This window comes from Neodiprion pinetum, chromosome 7 (genome assembly GCF_021155775.2).
Source record: "Neodiprion pinetum isolate iyNeoPine1 chromosome 7, iyNeoPine1.2, whole genome shotgun sequence".
Taxonomy (NCBI): domain Eukaryota; kingdom Metazoa; phylum Arthropoda; class Insecta; order Hymenoptera; family Diprionidae; genus Neodiprion; species Neodiprion pinetum.
Genome location: NC_060238.1, coordinates 4,062,875 through 4,079,096, shown reverse-complemented (window position 1 = coordinate 4,079,096; position 16,222 = coordinate 4,062,875). Strand labels below are relative to the sequence as shown.

At 35.5% G+C, this 16,222-nt stretch overlaps 1 protein-coding gene and 1 long non-coding RNA gene across 5 annotated transcripts in view; one reads left to right on the top strand and one right to left on the bottom strand.

Annotated features, from left to right (window-relative positions):
- Window positions 1-16,222, top strand: part of LOC124222679 (uncharacterized) — a 161,009-nt gene that overhangs the window by 25,182 nt on the left and 119,605 nt on the right. The window lies entirely within an intron of this gene.
- Window positions 1-16,222, bottom strand: part of side (sidestep) — a 119,672-nt gene that overhangs the window by 21,402 nt on the left and 82,048 nt on the right. For both annotated transcript variants that reach the window (XM_046633908.2, XM_069137606.1), the window contains one exon: window positions 15,322-15,452. In XM_046633908.2, the coding sequence (XP_046489864.1) occupies window positions 15,322-15,452 (131 nt within the window). The remainder of the gene's footprint in view (window positions 1-15,321; window positions 15,453-16,222) is intronic.

The following is a 16,222-nucleotide window of genomic DNA, read 5'->3' as shown; positions in this document are numbered from 1 at the left end:
CCTCAGAAACTGATTTTGCGTTGCAATTACCAAACAAGGATCGAAAATAGCGCAAAATGGTTACGCGTACCTCGTTTTTCGTAATTCCGACACGATTCAAACATTTTTTTTTAACGATACCTGTTTTATTCAATTTATCTAGTTACTGTAACAAATTAAATTTTATCTCAGTGTGAGACACTGAGCGTTACAGCGTGAATTAAAGGGGTTAATATTGCCCTTCGTTAAGCTTGATTCCTAGCTCTTCTCGAATTCGTATCAAAGGTAGAGATCCAAGGAGACAAAAAAAAAAAATAAAAATCTCCCTCCTTCCCCTATCCCTTATTTCAACCCTCCCTTTGATCAAGCCATTATACATCGACTTCATGTTTTCCACGCGTTAAATTAGCTCAGCTTCGACTCCTCGCGCCAATCATTATTCTCACCTGGAGCAATAATTTTCTGCAGAGAAAATTACGGAGGATTAGGAAAAGGCGACTTGAGGCTGCATGGCGACTGAAACGCCCTTTAAAGCACCCGACTAATAAAGTCGTTTCCAGAGACCAGGCGGGGTTAACTGTCAACCGACACGCGATCGGTCTGAGAGTTTATACAGGTACCTGCCACTTTTCGTTTATTAATCTTATCGGCTTTTGTATCGCCTCCGAAATCGGCTTGAAATAGAATTTTCACCAGCCAGCAACCGCTGTTCGTTCGCCTTTTCGTGAAATCTTAATGTGAAATTACTCGCTCGCCTAGTCATCGCACTTTCGTTATACGTTCGTTATCGAGATTCAGATTTCGACGCTATTTTTGGAAGCGACCTTTGAGATTTCGTGTATTACATTTACTCGAAGTGAATTCAAATTAGCCTTAAACACTTTATGATTAACTTCGGAGAACCTTTGCTTCAAGTCACGTTTCGCCATGCGTGTAATTAGTGTTCCGGAAATTATTTTTTTCTTCTTTTTTTCAAACGCGCGTCAAAATTTTGGCACGCCATCTCAAATAAAATGTCTCACATACTTCTTTTTTCACGAAAAACTGTTCGATACTTTTTTTCAAACCATTGCCATTTTCTCAATTTTGATTGAATTTGAAAAAAAAACCACACAATTACTTCACATGTACGAAACAATAATTCCACTTGATGGAATTCTACGGTGTAAGGTTTGTCATTCTAACGGATCCTAATCCAGATCACTTTCTTATTAATATCGATTTAGAACGAGATGATTTGTCGTTATCCAAATCTAATAACCGCGTTATATTATTCTTTGAGCTTGAAACAAGAAACTCAAGTTTTTTTCTTCGATCACCAGAACAGATTCTTTCGAGTTTCGTGTTTATACCTATGCTGGAAAGAAAATTGGAATCACCTGTTCCGAAACGTAATGCGTCAAGCGCGAAACCCGTCGAAGTAGAATCTTTACGAAGGATCAAAGGTAACGGGAAATTACTTGAGAAAAAAAAAAAAAACAACAGCAAAGTACGTACGCGGAATCGCCTATCTTTCATGCCTGATTACTTCGTTTGGAAATAATATTGTTACTTTCAAAGTCGAAATACTGTTTTCAACGTTCTTACGATCAGATCATCCAGCAAGCGTTTGAGTATGATTCGCTGAAATCGAAGGATTTCTTTCTAAAATCAGAGAAAAATCTCTTTCGGTTCTCCGCAACACGTGCCACTTTTTTTTCAGACAAACTTTACCGAGGCAAGTACAGAAAAATATTTGAACATTTTCAGCAGTAAACTGAGGAAATTATGACTGTGGAAATGAGTTTCTTGAGAAATTTCCTACGAGTTTGAAAGTTGAGATAAACGTTATGAAAATTGCTTTTATAATATCAAAGTGTAACAATTAACGAGTCTCTTGATATCTCGGATGATTGAGCGGAAACGATGATCCTTAAAGTTCGGTGTAGAGTTTCGGAGAAGCTTTTAGGCCGTGCTTTTAATTCTCCGAACTGTGAGAGAAATTTTTAGTTCCGTTTACCGCTCAGTCAGTCATTAACTATTTTCATTTTTTACCACGATCGAAAAATATACTTCTAGGTAGAAAATGAAAATTAGTTTTCTAGCTGTTACCGGAAAGTCTGGTATCCGTTACTATTCTTTCTCATTACGATCGCTGTTGCTAGATTTTCTTGCAACCGCTGCGAAAATTTTACGCTTGTTCAAGAATAAATTGACGTTTTCAATTTTACCTAAAATCGGTGTAAATCATTTTTCGAAGAAAAAAATGACGAGATGAGAGACGAGCCTCGAGATTGTACCTGAAGGATTCACGAAACGGATCGTGACTTTGTAGTGGAAGAAAAAGTAAATAAATAAATTGAAAAAAGGAGAAAAAAATAAATAAATAAAATGGTGTCAAACAGAGTTGAGAGTGTTGCCAGTTGCCTGCTTCGCACCATCATCGGTGTAAATGAAGGGAATCCACCCCTCGACAATAACGGAACAACGCCACTCCGCATCCCTGACAATTTAGTTCCCACCCTTCTCCGTGTCCGTGAGGTATAAATATAAAATATGGAAATAAAACGCGTGGCATTAGCAGAACTGATAACAAATTAACAAACGAAGAGAAGAGACAAAAAAAAAAAAAATAAAATAAAATAAACAAAAAACCGTGTGCGAAATATACAACGAGGAAATAAAATAAACACTTGAAAAAATAAAAACTCCTGCCTGATTGGCTGGCGGGTAATTCACCCTCGCTGATAACTGCAGGCGCTTTTCGGGGTCTGGGATATTCGCAGGATTATTACAATCCTGACTAAACTAACCTGGAAAAAATTACGAGGTTGAAAATGTGCAAGGATAACGAAATCGGAGAAAAACGATATTTGGAACTCGAGTATCGTCATGTTTTCCTACAGATAAAATCAACGTGTCGTTAGTTTTTTGTTACGTGCAGCGTAAGTGAATAATTATTCGAGTCACAGTGGTAAATATTCTGACCAATTATTTTATTTACATTTTTTTTTATGTTTAGAGAACTTTGAAACGTATTTCTTGACGGTTTCTTCGTTGTTTCTGATAGTACGCTGAGAGGTTTTCGATACTCGAGTGTAATTATTGCGATATAATGTAGATTGTTATTGTTAGAAACAAATTGATGGAAGGAAAACATGGAAATTGAAGTAATAATTCATTTCGAGAAAGTTACGCTTATACACGTATAAATGTTTGAAATAAATTATATGTTTTTGGGGTCGTTGATTACGAATTTGAAATTAGATTTTGAAAATTCAACATGGCGAATCTAATCAGCGACCTCAAAAATCACTGCATAAAGTTTCTTGACCGGATTCGATGATATTTGAAATGTTTGTCCGCCATATTGGACATTTTTATCCCAATTTCGCAAATATTTCCACGTTTCAATTCTTTTTGACATTTTGTATGTCAACATTCTGAACGATTTCAATTTCTTGAATATCTATAATCCATGTAATTAGAAAATCTCTACCTTCGAAACTATCGCCGTATGAATTTCGATCAGTTTTCAATCCTCCAAGACGCAATACATAAAAAAAAAACAAAAAATGTTCAATTCAACCAGCCATTTTCGTCATTCTATTATAATATCGGAAAGCACAGCATTTTGAAAGTACCAAAATTTCGACATTATTACCGCCTGAATTTCGCTGAATTCCCAGTACAAAAAAAAAACCGTTTTGAGCAGCGAACTCGATACCCTTCGTAAAAAAATTAAATAAAACAAGTACCAAAAGAAAAAAAAAAGAAAAAATTGTTCTAAAATTGTTATCACGACTCGCGCAATAATTTCAGAATATCGATCCGAACCGAAGCTGTTTTCAGCGGAGGGTGAAAATTCGACGGGTGTGTTACAAAAATAACCGGAGGAATTACGAAATCGTCGAGAGGGCGTGTACGTCGTACATAGGTGTGTACGTATCTCGGATATTACGTCGAAAGAACGTATTTCAGAGTCGATGACCCCTTCCCCCCTCCGCCGTTGCGAAATGGCCCGGTTTTGTATCGCGTCGCGGGGTTTGAATGGTGCAAAAATGTGAAAAATAAAAGGAACGGATACGTGACGCGGGAACCGCGGATTTTAATAATAACGGACGTCGTCGTCGAGAATATAATGGCTCGCGAGTCGCTGCGACGATCCGATCCCGGAGAGAGCCGGCTCACCTGGGGGAATAAAAATACACAATTTTTTATCCACCCTCTCCTTCGTACGAGTAGGTGGGTGGGTAGATATGGATACCTGCAACCTACAACCTACACACATTCGGTATCCCTCTGTAGGTATTTCTCTTCATAACCCAAGATGTGGGTGAAAGAGGGTGGGGAGGATATGTGCGGAGGGAAAATGTAAAGCGAACGGGTTTCGTGGGGTGGAGGGGTTGACAACGACTCCGGAGAATTGCGGCTTACAGGACATCGTTTTCAGGTCAGGGGCGGGCTGGAGGGGGGAGGGAGGAAAAAGTGTATATATTGTCTTGAAAACGCACCGACCATACGTCGAGGTGTGGGCCGTCGGATAAAACAGACGTCGTACTTACCGACCCTAGAATGGGGGTGAGGGGGATGAGAGCCTTTCATTTCTTACAGGCATCATGTTTCGTTCAGCTCTTGCGCTTCTCAACGCGCAGTGTGCTTTTTTTTTTTATTTTTTTTTTTATGCACGTAATATCGAAGCGTTCGCATTCTTCGCAGACTTTTGTTCTTGTCCATAGACGTGGGGATCATTTACGGTGTGCGAACAGAAGAACACCGTCTGCACTTGGAAATTGAAAATTTGTAAAAAACATTCCGTGCTATTCGTGTTGCATGGTATGTATATGGGAGGTATTAACCACCGCAAATACAGGGTCTTACGTATGAACCTCAACGTCGGTGATTTTTATTTTTTTTTTCTTGGGTATGGTGTGGTGTGCGCAAAAAAAAAAAAAAAAAAAGAGACGAAGAAAAATCATTTTTCACCGAGTTTTAGATTTCCTGGACCATGGATTTGATTTTTAATGCTCTCGAAAAAAAAAAAATAAAATAAAATAAAATAAAATATACAATGAAAAAAATACAAACCGAATGACAAACGTTTATTCAAAAAAATTCAAACATCAGGATGAAAATTATTCTTTTACTTCCTCACGTTCTCGTGCTGTGACCTTAAATTTTATAATATACATATACAAATATATATACCTATATATACGTGTACATTAATTCTGGTTTTTAATTTTATTCGGTGAACAAAAATATAGAACTCGCCAAAGGGAAACAATGGCCGGTGTTTGACTAAATAATGCGTAACGGTATTTTCTGCACGTCTTAAAATATCGTCTCGAATCTGAAACATTTCGCAATTGCGAAATTCATCCTCCTAAATTCGCGGTATAATATTATTTAAACTTTGCAGAGGCAACGTTGAATTTTTTCCAAAATTCACCTTTCTTACACATTTGTTTTTTCCCCTATATAATGAGAAAGACTTCGATGTTTTTGTTGAATTTTCATTTCTTTTCTAAAAATAATAAACCCGTGGGAAATCTTATGTTTGGAATACGTGACTTAGGATTCGGGATTCAAAGCATTGTTTCGATCAGAGAATACGAAATACAAAATTTCCACCTTTACCTTGAGTAGAAGAAAATAAATAAATGAATGAATAAAAAATAAATGAAAAATAACAACACGTGGGAATCTCAAGTATCGACTTGACAAAAAGCGAGTCTTGGCTCAAGTGGAGAACGACACATGTTGAGTAAGCATCAAGGATAAGGACTGGCCAAGGAGAAGGGAAAAAAAGTAAATTATCTCTCTACTCAACGCGAGACTCGAATGAAAAAGGAAATTGCATCACTCAGAGCTGAGGTATTCATTCGTGATGAGTTTTCTCGACATGACAGAAAAGTAGAAGACGAAAACCAAGAAGAAAAAACACCAAAAAAAGACAATTTGCTTTTTTTTTTTTTTTTTTTGTTCTTTACATTCTTTTTCTTATTATTATTATGATTATTATTATGATTATTATTATTATTAGATTACATGTAATACGTGCGTATTTCAGATTCAGGTATCAAACTTGAAACCGAGTAAGTGTGACAAAAAAAAAAAAAAGAAATACATGTCTTAGAAGCAGTTGGAAATTCGCGAAACGAAAATTTAACGCAGGGAGTATAAGAAGTGTAAACTTTTAGATGAGAAGAAAAGTTTAAAACCATCTCGTCTTCGTCTTCTTCTTGCACGACGCGTCGTTTTTCTTTCATCGGTTTTTCTTTTTTTGTTTTTTTTTTACTTTGCTCTCCAAAGCCTGTAATATGTATGCATGCGATACCCGAATAAATTGGAATTTCTCGATGATCCTCTTGCTCGCTTCGTTGATCGCTTCGTGTGTAGGTATATATATATATATATATATATACTAATATTATAAAGGGGAAAGATTTGTATTTTTGTGTGTGTGTGTATGTTTTTAATGAATAAACTCAAAAAGTACTGTGCCGATTTCAAAAATTCTTTCACCGTTGGAAAGCTACATTTAGCCTGAGTGTCATAGGCTATATTTATTGCTAGAAAAGATTGGGGATCCTTACTAAAACTTAAGTAACGTAACCAGAGGTGTAAAGACAGTGCCCTTAAAACGTCTTTCGTCGCATGCGCTGCGGAAACTATTGACGATAGAACAAAAGCATGTTCTACAATATTGAGTGTTTCAAATCGCCGATATAACCTCTAATTGTGAGCTTCCATAGAACGGATTTTTGATAAATTGAAATTTGGCTGAACTGCGACTTTTTCGATCAGGTTTCGTAATTTATTTTTTTTTTTTAGAATTACGAAAACGTTTTCAATAATTTCTCATTGGAAAACATATATAACAAAGATATTCGCATATAAACATAAGCCATGTTGAATATCTCTTGCAATTAATCGATTAGAGTTGGGATAATTTCATCTCAATACTTTTTTACAGAGCGAGAAATTTCTCATTAAAGGTAGGTACTTGTATTTTTTTTTTCTCTATATCCCAATCAAATAGTAGGTAAAAAAAAAAAAAATCGGAATGCTTATGAATTTTCTTTTACTTGTTATTTAATTGAAATATATATGGAGAGAAATAAAATAAGTACCTAAATCTAAATATTAATAGCTCATATTTGGCTCGAGAATATTCCATTTGAGACGAATTACAGAAATTTTGATTCTCGTTTGAAGAAAAAGAAATTTGCATTTTTTTTTTTTTTCACTCTTTTGAAACAATTTTATTCGCTTACCACGAAGCTTCGGCTAGTCTAACGATCCACCTTTCTTATTTCACCGACGTCATATTCTCACGAATACTGCCTACATATTCATGCCCCCGTATTACTTTACATAAATACCTAACCCCGTGTTTTCCACGAACTTCGAAGCCCGAGGCTAATGTGAAAAGCTCCCTCATTCCTCTTCCACGCTTTCCCGTTCGGCACTCGCCATATTATTGAACAACCCTGCGCCGCGCTGCCATAACCTGCGGGACTTTTTAACCCTGAGCCCAATATGCTACCGGGAGAATTCCCGTTCTTTGTTCCCGGAGGAGAATGGCTGGATTCAATTTCACACGAGTCGATTGAATTATGTATCATCGAACCTTATTTCTCACGCAATTCTATTCAATTTCATTATTTAGATAACCAATTTCTTTTTCTCCTCTCCCACTTAATTTTTCAGGGTGATCAAAATTTGAAAGTAGACTCTTTTTTTCCACTCAATCTCAATCTCAATTCATTGATATTGATATTATCGTAATAAATCTGACTATGTGTAAACCCAAAAAATTAATTGCACTGCAAATTTTTTATACCGTATTTTATACGACTCGATTTCTTTTTTTCTTTTTTTAATTTCAATAACAACTCCGCAGAAACTATGAAGTTCACAAATTGTTTACAATTGTGAAATCTATGCAATAATTCAATCGTAGAATTTTAAAGATATTTTTTTTGTAAGTCGAGAGAAAGTAAAAACCGCGAGCTTTAATTAGTTTCTCGCGAATTGTTCCAGGTTTTGACTAATCAGCTTTCGTCGGTTGTAATTATTTCGTTATGCCGGGATAGACCGACAGATTTATGGATCCATTTCTCAGCTCTTGATTTTCCAACTCTCTTCTACGCGTATCTCGGGATTTTATATTGCTGCAATTATTATCGTTGTGGCTTTCGCGTATATATCGGTTGAAAATACTCGCGAATAAGAACTGACGCGGTTTATAACAATGCATTTAATAATTAATGCTAACGGCGTTTACCTTTCACGTCCTTTATTTATTCGTATTCAAAATTTGGATTTTTTTATCCCGTGCCGTGGTGCACGATTAATCGATTAATCAACGATTTTGATTAGTTAATTCGATTAATCTCACAGCTATGATTCCACGACTATATAATCTGCGCAATTTCGTAGCAAATTACGAATTGTCCTTTTTTTTTTTTCTTTTTTTCACTAACGATTTATTTCCATCAGCTGATTGCGAGCACTTTTTCGTACACGCCAGACTCTTCGTAAGTTCCTGCTTCGGGGCGAGGAAGTGAAGATAAATTGAATGAAACAGCCGTGAGCGAAGTATGATTTTCACATATCACGTTGTTATATTGGCGAAACAGATGAGAATTTGGTGAGCAGAGAGAGAGGGAGAGAGAGAGAGAAGAGTAGGAAAGAAAGAAAGTAAAGGAAAAGCGAGAAAAATTTCACGGTCGTAACATTTTCCCGAATTATTTAAGCCTGTGAAAAATACCAGAAATATAACATCGTTTTAAAAAGCGCCACGCGTTTCGTTTGGAATTAATTTCATTTTTCATACACCATTTTTTTTTCTTTTGCTCCGCTCAACGAGAATAAAAATTTACGATAATGTTTGGCAAAAATTATTCACACAGAACCATTGTATGTATAATTATATATATATACATATATAAAGTTTCAGAAACAAAGAAAATAAATAAATATGTCACTTTCCCCAAGACTGTATAATTCTGTACATAATTTGTCGATATGTTGTTTTTTTGTTTTTTTTTTTTTTTTATTAATATCATTTTTAGGTTTTCTAAAAACGTAGTGAAAAAAATTTACCCTAACAAAAAATTGTTTCCAAACCTTTGATTCCTTATTGAAAAATCAATTTCGTCATGAAATTTTGAACGAAACTTTCTAGAGCGTTGTATACGATTTTTGGTGGATCAAATTTGTTACACGCATGCCTAAACTAAATGTGATAAATCCAACATACGAAACGGCTCTTGAATGTTTACGTTAAAATTTTGACGATAGTGGAATTTTAAACGGGTTACTCGAGCAGCTGAAATCGTTCGGCAATAGGAATGATTGCCGGATTTTCGGCTCGGCCGTTTTTTCGTGGTGAAAGTGATTGGGTCGTTCCGGATGGTAGAATTTCTTTATACATCCGGAACTGGGGTGAGGATCATTCCTCGGGGGAAATTTTGCCGTGTTGAAAAATAACAACGAGCAACGATGTACCGATTTTTATGATCAAAATTTATATGCCAAATTATAGAGAATATTTCGAATAATACGATACAGAATAATTTCAAAGGTTGCCAATTTTTGTTCCGAGCAAAATAACGGAATCCGTTTGAAAATTGGGATTACCAAAAAAAAAAAAGAAAAAAAAAAAAAAAAATACGAGTAAGGAAAAATTCGAACGTTATAATTTTTAACCGTATTGGAGAACATATTAGATAATAATATCAAGGGTACTAATTTTAATTTAGAGAAAAAAGAAACAACAAGAAAATGCTTATGAAAATTCTTGAACCCCGTGATTCACGATCGGGTTTTTGCGGAAACAGCAGCGTTGGTTTTTATTTTTTATTTTTTTTTTTATTTTTCTTCCCGGTCTTGTTTTTTGTTTTTATTCACTGTGTAAACCGAATGGAATTCACACACGCGATGCGGAATTGAACTCGCGTGTTTGCAATCCGGTGGGAGGAATGTTTTGTTTGTTGTGTGTGTGTGTGTGTGTGTGTGTGTGTTGAAAAAAATGGTCAGCAACTCGGTGATCCATCTTTTGAACGAAACTGGGAACTGCTGAACATGTAACGCGGATCGAACTCGACTGAACAGGTTGTTGGAAATTCCAGTTCAAATTACATGCAATTAAATTAGACAGATCCGTTATTTTTCTTCCCGCATGCAAAGTGTGCACGTAGAGCACAAGGTAAAAGACGGAGCTACTGTTTCGCCTTGCGAAAATTGAGGCGGGGTGTGAAATTTCGTACACTGAGAGAAATTTTCGGTTCCGGTTACCGTTCAGTCCTTAACTATTTTTATTTTTTTTTTTTAACGGTACATGTTTTACTCAATTTTTCAAGTCACTGTAACGAATGAAATTTTTCTCAGTCAACATCGATCCAGGCGAGACACGTTGATCAGGAAGTCATTCCTGATTCCCGCTCAACGACCACGTCGGTGGAAATTGAATAATTTTGTTATTTCTGACGAGTCCCAATGAATTTTCATTCGCAAACTCCTTTCCCCTTTTCGATCTCGAGCAGCGTTTGGATCGACTCGCGGATTCAGGCCTCGAATATTTTACAGCTCCGCAGCTAAACGATATACATACCTATACATGCACATATATATATTATATGTATATGCATACATTTATATATATATACACACGTACAACACCATCGGCGCGACAGACATCGTTTATATTTCCTGAATCGTTATTCGCTCAGCTGAATTTGCTTCTTCCGTCCTGCATTTCTCACCCTCGATTTTTGGCTCCCTCAGACGAGCGACCGTAATTCACAAATAGGATTTATAAGATCCCGGAAATACGATCTTCGATCGCTAAAATTTGCATCCTTAGGCTTTGGTTATCTTTACCATGCTCGGAATTGTGTTAGAAACCGACTGCGGAATATATTTCTACTGGAAGAAAATGAAGTTTTTCAAACGAAATCCAAGCGATTTATGTTCACTTTTAATCGCATCGAAATTTTTAATCAATCCTCGATTAATAAATTTAACAAAATTAACAAGACGATAAATTAAAAAGTAACGCTAACGTTTTCAGAAATTTATAATCAACTTTTGTTTCGAATTTTTGAATACGTTATTTTCAGTTTTGAAAGTTTTTTAACCTCGATGAAAATGATAGATTTGAGTATTTTTGTGAGTATCAATTTTCCCAAAATCGTATGATACTTTTTTCATTCTGAATACCTGAATATTCAAATCTTCAGTTTTAGGTACGAATTCAAATATATTTTCAAAAGACTTGAACTTTTTACACTGCTTGTTATGATTTTTCACGTTTTTCACAATTTGATAGTAACGCAGTTCTCATTGTTACGTTATATAATCATCTTCCATTACGACAGATTTCTAGAATTTGGGTAAAAGCACTCGCAATTATTCAGGCGTGAAAATGGAAACGCTATAATAGACAGGAAGTGCGAAAATGGAAGTGAAAATCGTTGGGAAAATTTTCGAATTTTGCATTCGGTTTACAGGATGAAAAATTAGAATTGCAAATATTTTCAAACGAAAAAAGAAGGCTGCAGCAATAAGAGAAAATTGTGCGAAACTTTTCTTTTTTTCTTTTTCGGTACAGTAAAAAAATAAATTGGACATTTCAATGCCTGGGAAATTTGGTCGGCAATAAAAATCGACCCGTACCTTCCTTCCTTTCTACCGCCGTCTCTTTAATCTAGAATCCCATTTTACATTCGGTTTTTACAAGGGATCAACACGACCGGATAAAAGTTTTGTTCAGCAATTAAAGCGGGTGGTTCGGTTAATGCATTGCTTCGCGGATAAGCTAACGACTGTAAAAATCGGACGAATTACCTCCGGTCGCATTAGGGAGAAATTTTTTATCCCGAGCTCAGACCCTCCGAATTTTCGGACTCCTTTACAAAGAGATATTATACCGTTGGAGCATTATTATTTCTCGGGGGTTGAATTTTACGAACGACCAAAAAACAGAGGGATTAAAAATTGGAAAACTGCCGTGTTAGTCGTCCCGAGATTCACGAATAACCAAATATTTAGACTTGAAATATTTTAATGATTGACATTTTATACTGTGGACATTAACGATAAGCTAAAAGCAATCGATGCATCGATTTATCGAGGTGAATCAAATAATCGAACACGACTCGGATGAATTAAAACCAAAATTTCGTAAATTTGAGTAGGTAGTTTTAATAGCGGAACAGGTTTTTTGATAATTTATAGTTTCATTCAAAATATTTTTCAATATCTGGTGAAAATATTCATTCGTCTTTCACTTATTATATCAAATAGGTACAGTGAGTGAGACAATAATAATAATTCATACTTTAATCACATAAATTGATATTGTACTGCATCGTTTATGGAAGTGAATAACAAAAACTGATTGTGAGGAAAAATAATCGAGTATTTTTGGTTATTCTCAAGTGTGATCTGAGTTACAAAATTGTAAACAATTGATAAATAAATTTACAGTTTCTTCGATCACAAGTTTAGATCACAATTAATTACAGAATATGAAATAAGATCCTTTTCAAAATCGCTCTCAATCATTATAAACAATCGACCAGCCGGATGAAAAATGTCGAAAAAAATTCGGGTTTTGAACTGTTTCAAAATTTTTTTAAAGAAAATCAGGAACGTTGAGGGTCAGATGTTGGTAAAGAATTTCACATACAGAGTTTGCGGAGAACTACAGGACACACCTCCTTACGTTCCACGTCTGCATTAGTAAGTTTTTGCATTTCTTAAAAGAGGAGTTACTCTCGCTAATGCTCCTTCCTTTATAAATATTTATACACTAGCCGGCAACCTTTTCGCAGCCGCGTATTTTCTAGGAACTCACACAATTTCACCGTGAACCGCCACCTATTTTCACCATGAATTATATAATATACGTACGGGAAACTCCAACCCCCGTGGGATAAACTTTCCCCGATTACTTTTCCCGTGGTACAGATAATATACGCCATTTTGCCCGCGTTCCAGGAATTCGGAAGTGTCGTCATCTCGGCCCCTTTGATCTCACGAAACTTCTTCACATTCTCTCCACACTCTTCCAATCCTCTGATCTACCGTTGCGTAAAAATACCTACGTACGAGTTACGCTGTTCGAGATATTTTTCAGTGAATGACGAATATTTTCCTTCGTTTAAATACAGGCATTTTTTTCACAATACGTTGGATATTTTTAGTTCACTTTGAGTCGATCTCAGATCTTATAAAGATTTAGTTGAAAATTCACAACCGTAAGGTCTAACCGAATAAAACTAAGTGAAAGTTGATGAACAAACTAAGCTCCGAAAGCTCTGATTAAAAACTGAAACTTTGAAATATTTACGTAATTAATTCTGCGAGTACATCAGTTGATTCGTACGTTTTAATGATCTGATAATTTATCGTGCTCCGAGACGTATTTTCTAATTAATAAATTGTTCGAACAGAAATTTGTGTGACAAATCTATACTGAAATTTTTATTAATTTTATATAAAATTAATTCATTGATTTTTCTGAAAACAAATGAATTTTTCATTTTTTTTTCTTTTTCATGGAATTTGCAGCGATTTTGAAAACACGTTCTAGAGAATTTAAAAAAATTTCAAAATCGATCAAAGGTCTCGAATTTTTGGATAGGGTTTTTTAAATGGTTATACGTTACACTGAACAATTTTTAAAGGCATGGAACGAATAATTTTATAAATCGAGCATTAGAATATTTTGGAAAACCGAATTATTCGAAATCACTAGAAATTTCAAAAAAATTCATTGGTATTCAGAAAAATCAATGAATTCATTTTATATGGATTGAAAAAAAAATTTACTAGAGACTTATTATACAAATTTTTGTTCAAACAATTTATCAACAACTTTTTGGGACTATTATTATTCAAAACGAATAATCTTATCAAATTGGTTATGTTTGATTTTTATCACAGATTTTTATCTTGTTCGAAAGTGTTTAATATTCTATTTGAGACTCATTTTGGTTATAAAATAACACCTTAAATTTGTTCCCTTTGCCAAATGAAAATTGAAAACGAATTCCTTCCTTTTCAAATGATCTTGTGTTGATTTTCATTGATCAAGAAATCAGGGATTTTTTCGGTGTCGAAGTACTTTGCTTTATTGCCATAAAGATCAGTGTATAATTTACAGTTTAAATTCATCGAACATTCTCACTATGCTTTTCAGTAAATTGCGTTACGATTCTGACATTTCGTTCGAATGAGGTCTGATTTGGTTTTGAGATAACGATATTTAAACGATCAGTTTCTTAATACCTCGGAAGGAACCGGCTTTTGTTTGTTTGACTTTCCTTTGAAGACTGCAGAGAGACCAGGCTCGAAGTTCTTTGCTACTAATTGTTCAACGGCAGACAACAGTCAAATGCGGCTTATTTCAAGTTACAATCCACGAGTGGATATACTGCGCAAGCTCATGGCACTTTGCCGGGGAAATTACAGTAGAAACAAACAAGCGGAGAAGCTCGTTTTATTTCTTGAAGATCATCGGTACAAAGAATTACGCTGGTTTTAGCATCTCTTATTTTTTTAAATTGCTACCTACTTTTCTCAGTTTATGATAAAATTCATCTATTCGGATGTTCATCGTGATTCCATTATTTAATATTTTTCACAGCAATTTTTCATTTCCTTCAATTAATATACATTCCGGAATTTTTTATAAGGATGGAATAATTTTTCTATTCAAGTCTGGTGAATTATCTTTTGGAAGTGATTTTTAGATCAAAATTTGGTGATGATAAAATCAAGTATTTAGCGTTTGATTTTCGAGGTTCAGTTTAACCATTGCAGTCACTGTGGGATCCTCAACGTGACACCTTAAAAATTTCCATGTCCTAGCCTTGTCACAGTTTATTTACAACTTTAAATGATCTTTGGTACTTCATATGACTGCTGAAAGGTGGAAAAATCTTGTTTGATAGTTTCTTAAATTTTACATCCGCCATTTTGGTTTTAGAAATCATTTAATTTTGACTTTAGATTCGTGATCAGCGACCCTGAAAACCACGAGTAACAAGTTTTGGCCAGAATCGTCGGATTTGATAGTTTTTTTCGATTTTCAATCCGCCATCTTCGATTTGCGATTGTCAAATTCCGACCTCAGATTTGTGATCAGTGACCCCAGAAACCTCCAGGTAAAAAAATTGAGGCCAAAATATTGAGTTCAAAAATGTGTGATTGAAAAGGTAAAGCGACCGAATTGATTCAACGATTTCGAAATTCAACCTTTTAAATTTGACAAAAATTTGAGTTATCTTATGGCTATTTCTAACGAACATTTCTACCAAGGCTTGCGCCTTTTTCGATACTCACATCGTGGTACCAGGTAATGGTGTCCGGTCTCGGATTGCTGTCGACTTCGCAGACGAGTTTGAGGTCGTCACCTTCCCTCAAGGTCTCGGGGTCGTAGCCTTTGGCCATGTGGGCTAACACGACCGGAGCGTCTGCAACGAAGAGCTTAAAATGAATAGCTAGAATAATTTCGTGACCGGGCAGAGCTGTGGCAGGAAATAACGTTAAGTTTTTGCCGACCCATTCCAGCACGCGGAAGTGCGGAGCTCATTACCGCCTCCCTTACCTTCCGGCAACGGGCAACGGGCAACGGGCAACGGCCGCTTCGTTATGACGAATTAACAAGAAGATGAAGAATGAGGCGAAAAAGCATGAAATAAGGGTTTCTGTAGGTATACAAAATTCCCTTCTCTTTTGGACAACATTGTTTTGCGGACCTTAATTAAATGAAACCGTGGCTGTAATAATGATCCCGGCTCCCGTGTCCAGAGAGAAAATTTCACTCTCGATGAACATAGAAATGCATAATTTCTCACATTTCCAAGAGTTATGTGTGTCTGACCGTGAAAACAAACCGCTTATAAGGAACCTTCTGTATTTTCCAGACATTTCCCGTCAGCCGATTTTGGTCAGGTTAAGGAAGGGGTTACAGTTTGGAGTTTTAGGGGTTTTTTTTTTTCAAGAAAATGAAAACACTTGGAAGAACACTTTGAGTTCGAGAGCTTCGTTACTTATAGTTTGAAGATCATTTTAGAATTTTTTCATTAAAATTAATAACAAAATGGCGGAACGGCGCATATAAGTCGCGAACCAACATTTTGTTATTAATCTCAGTGAAAAAATCCGCAAATATTCTTGAAACTATGAATAATAAAGCCCTCAAATTGAAATTGTTCTGAATGCTTTCGTTTTTCTTTCAAAA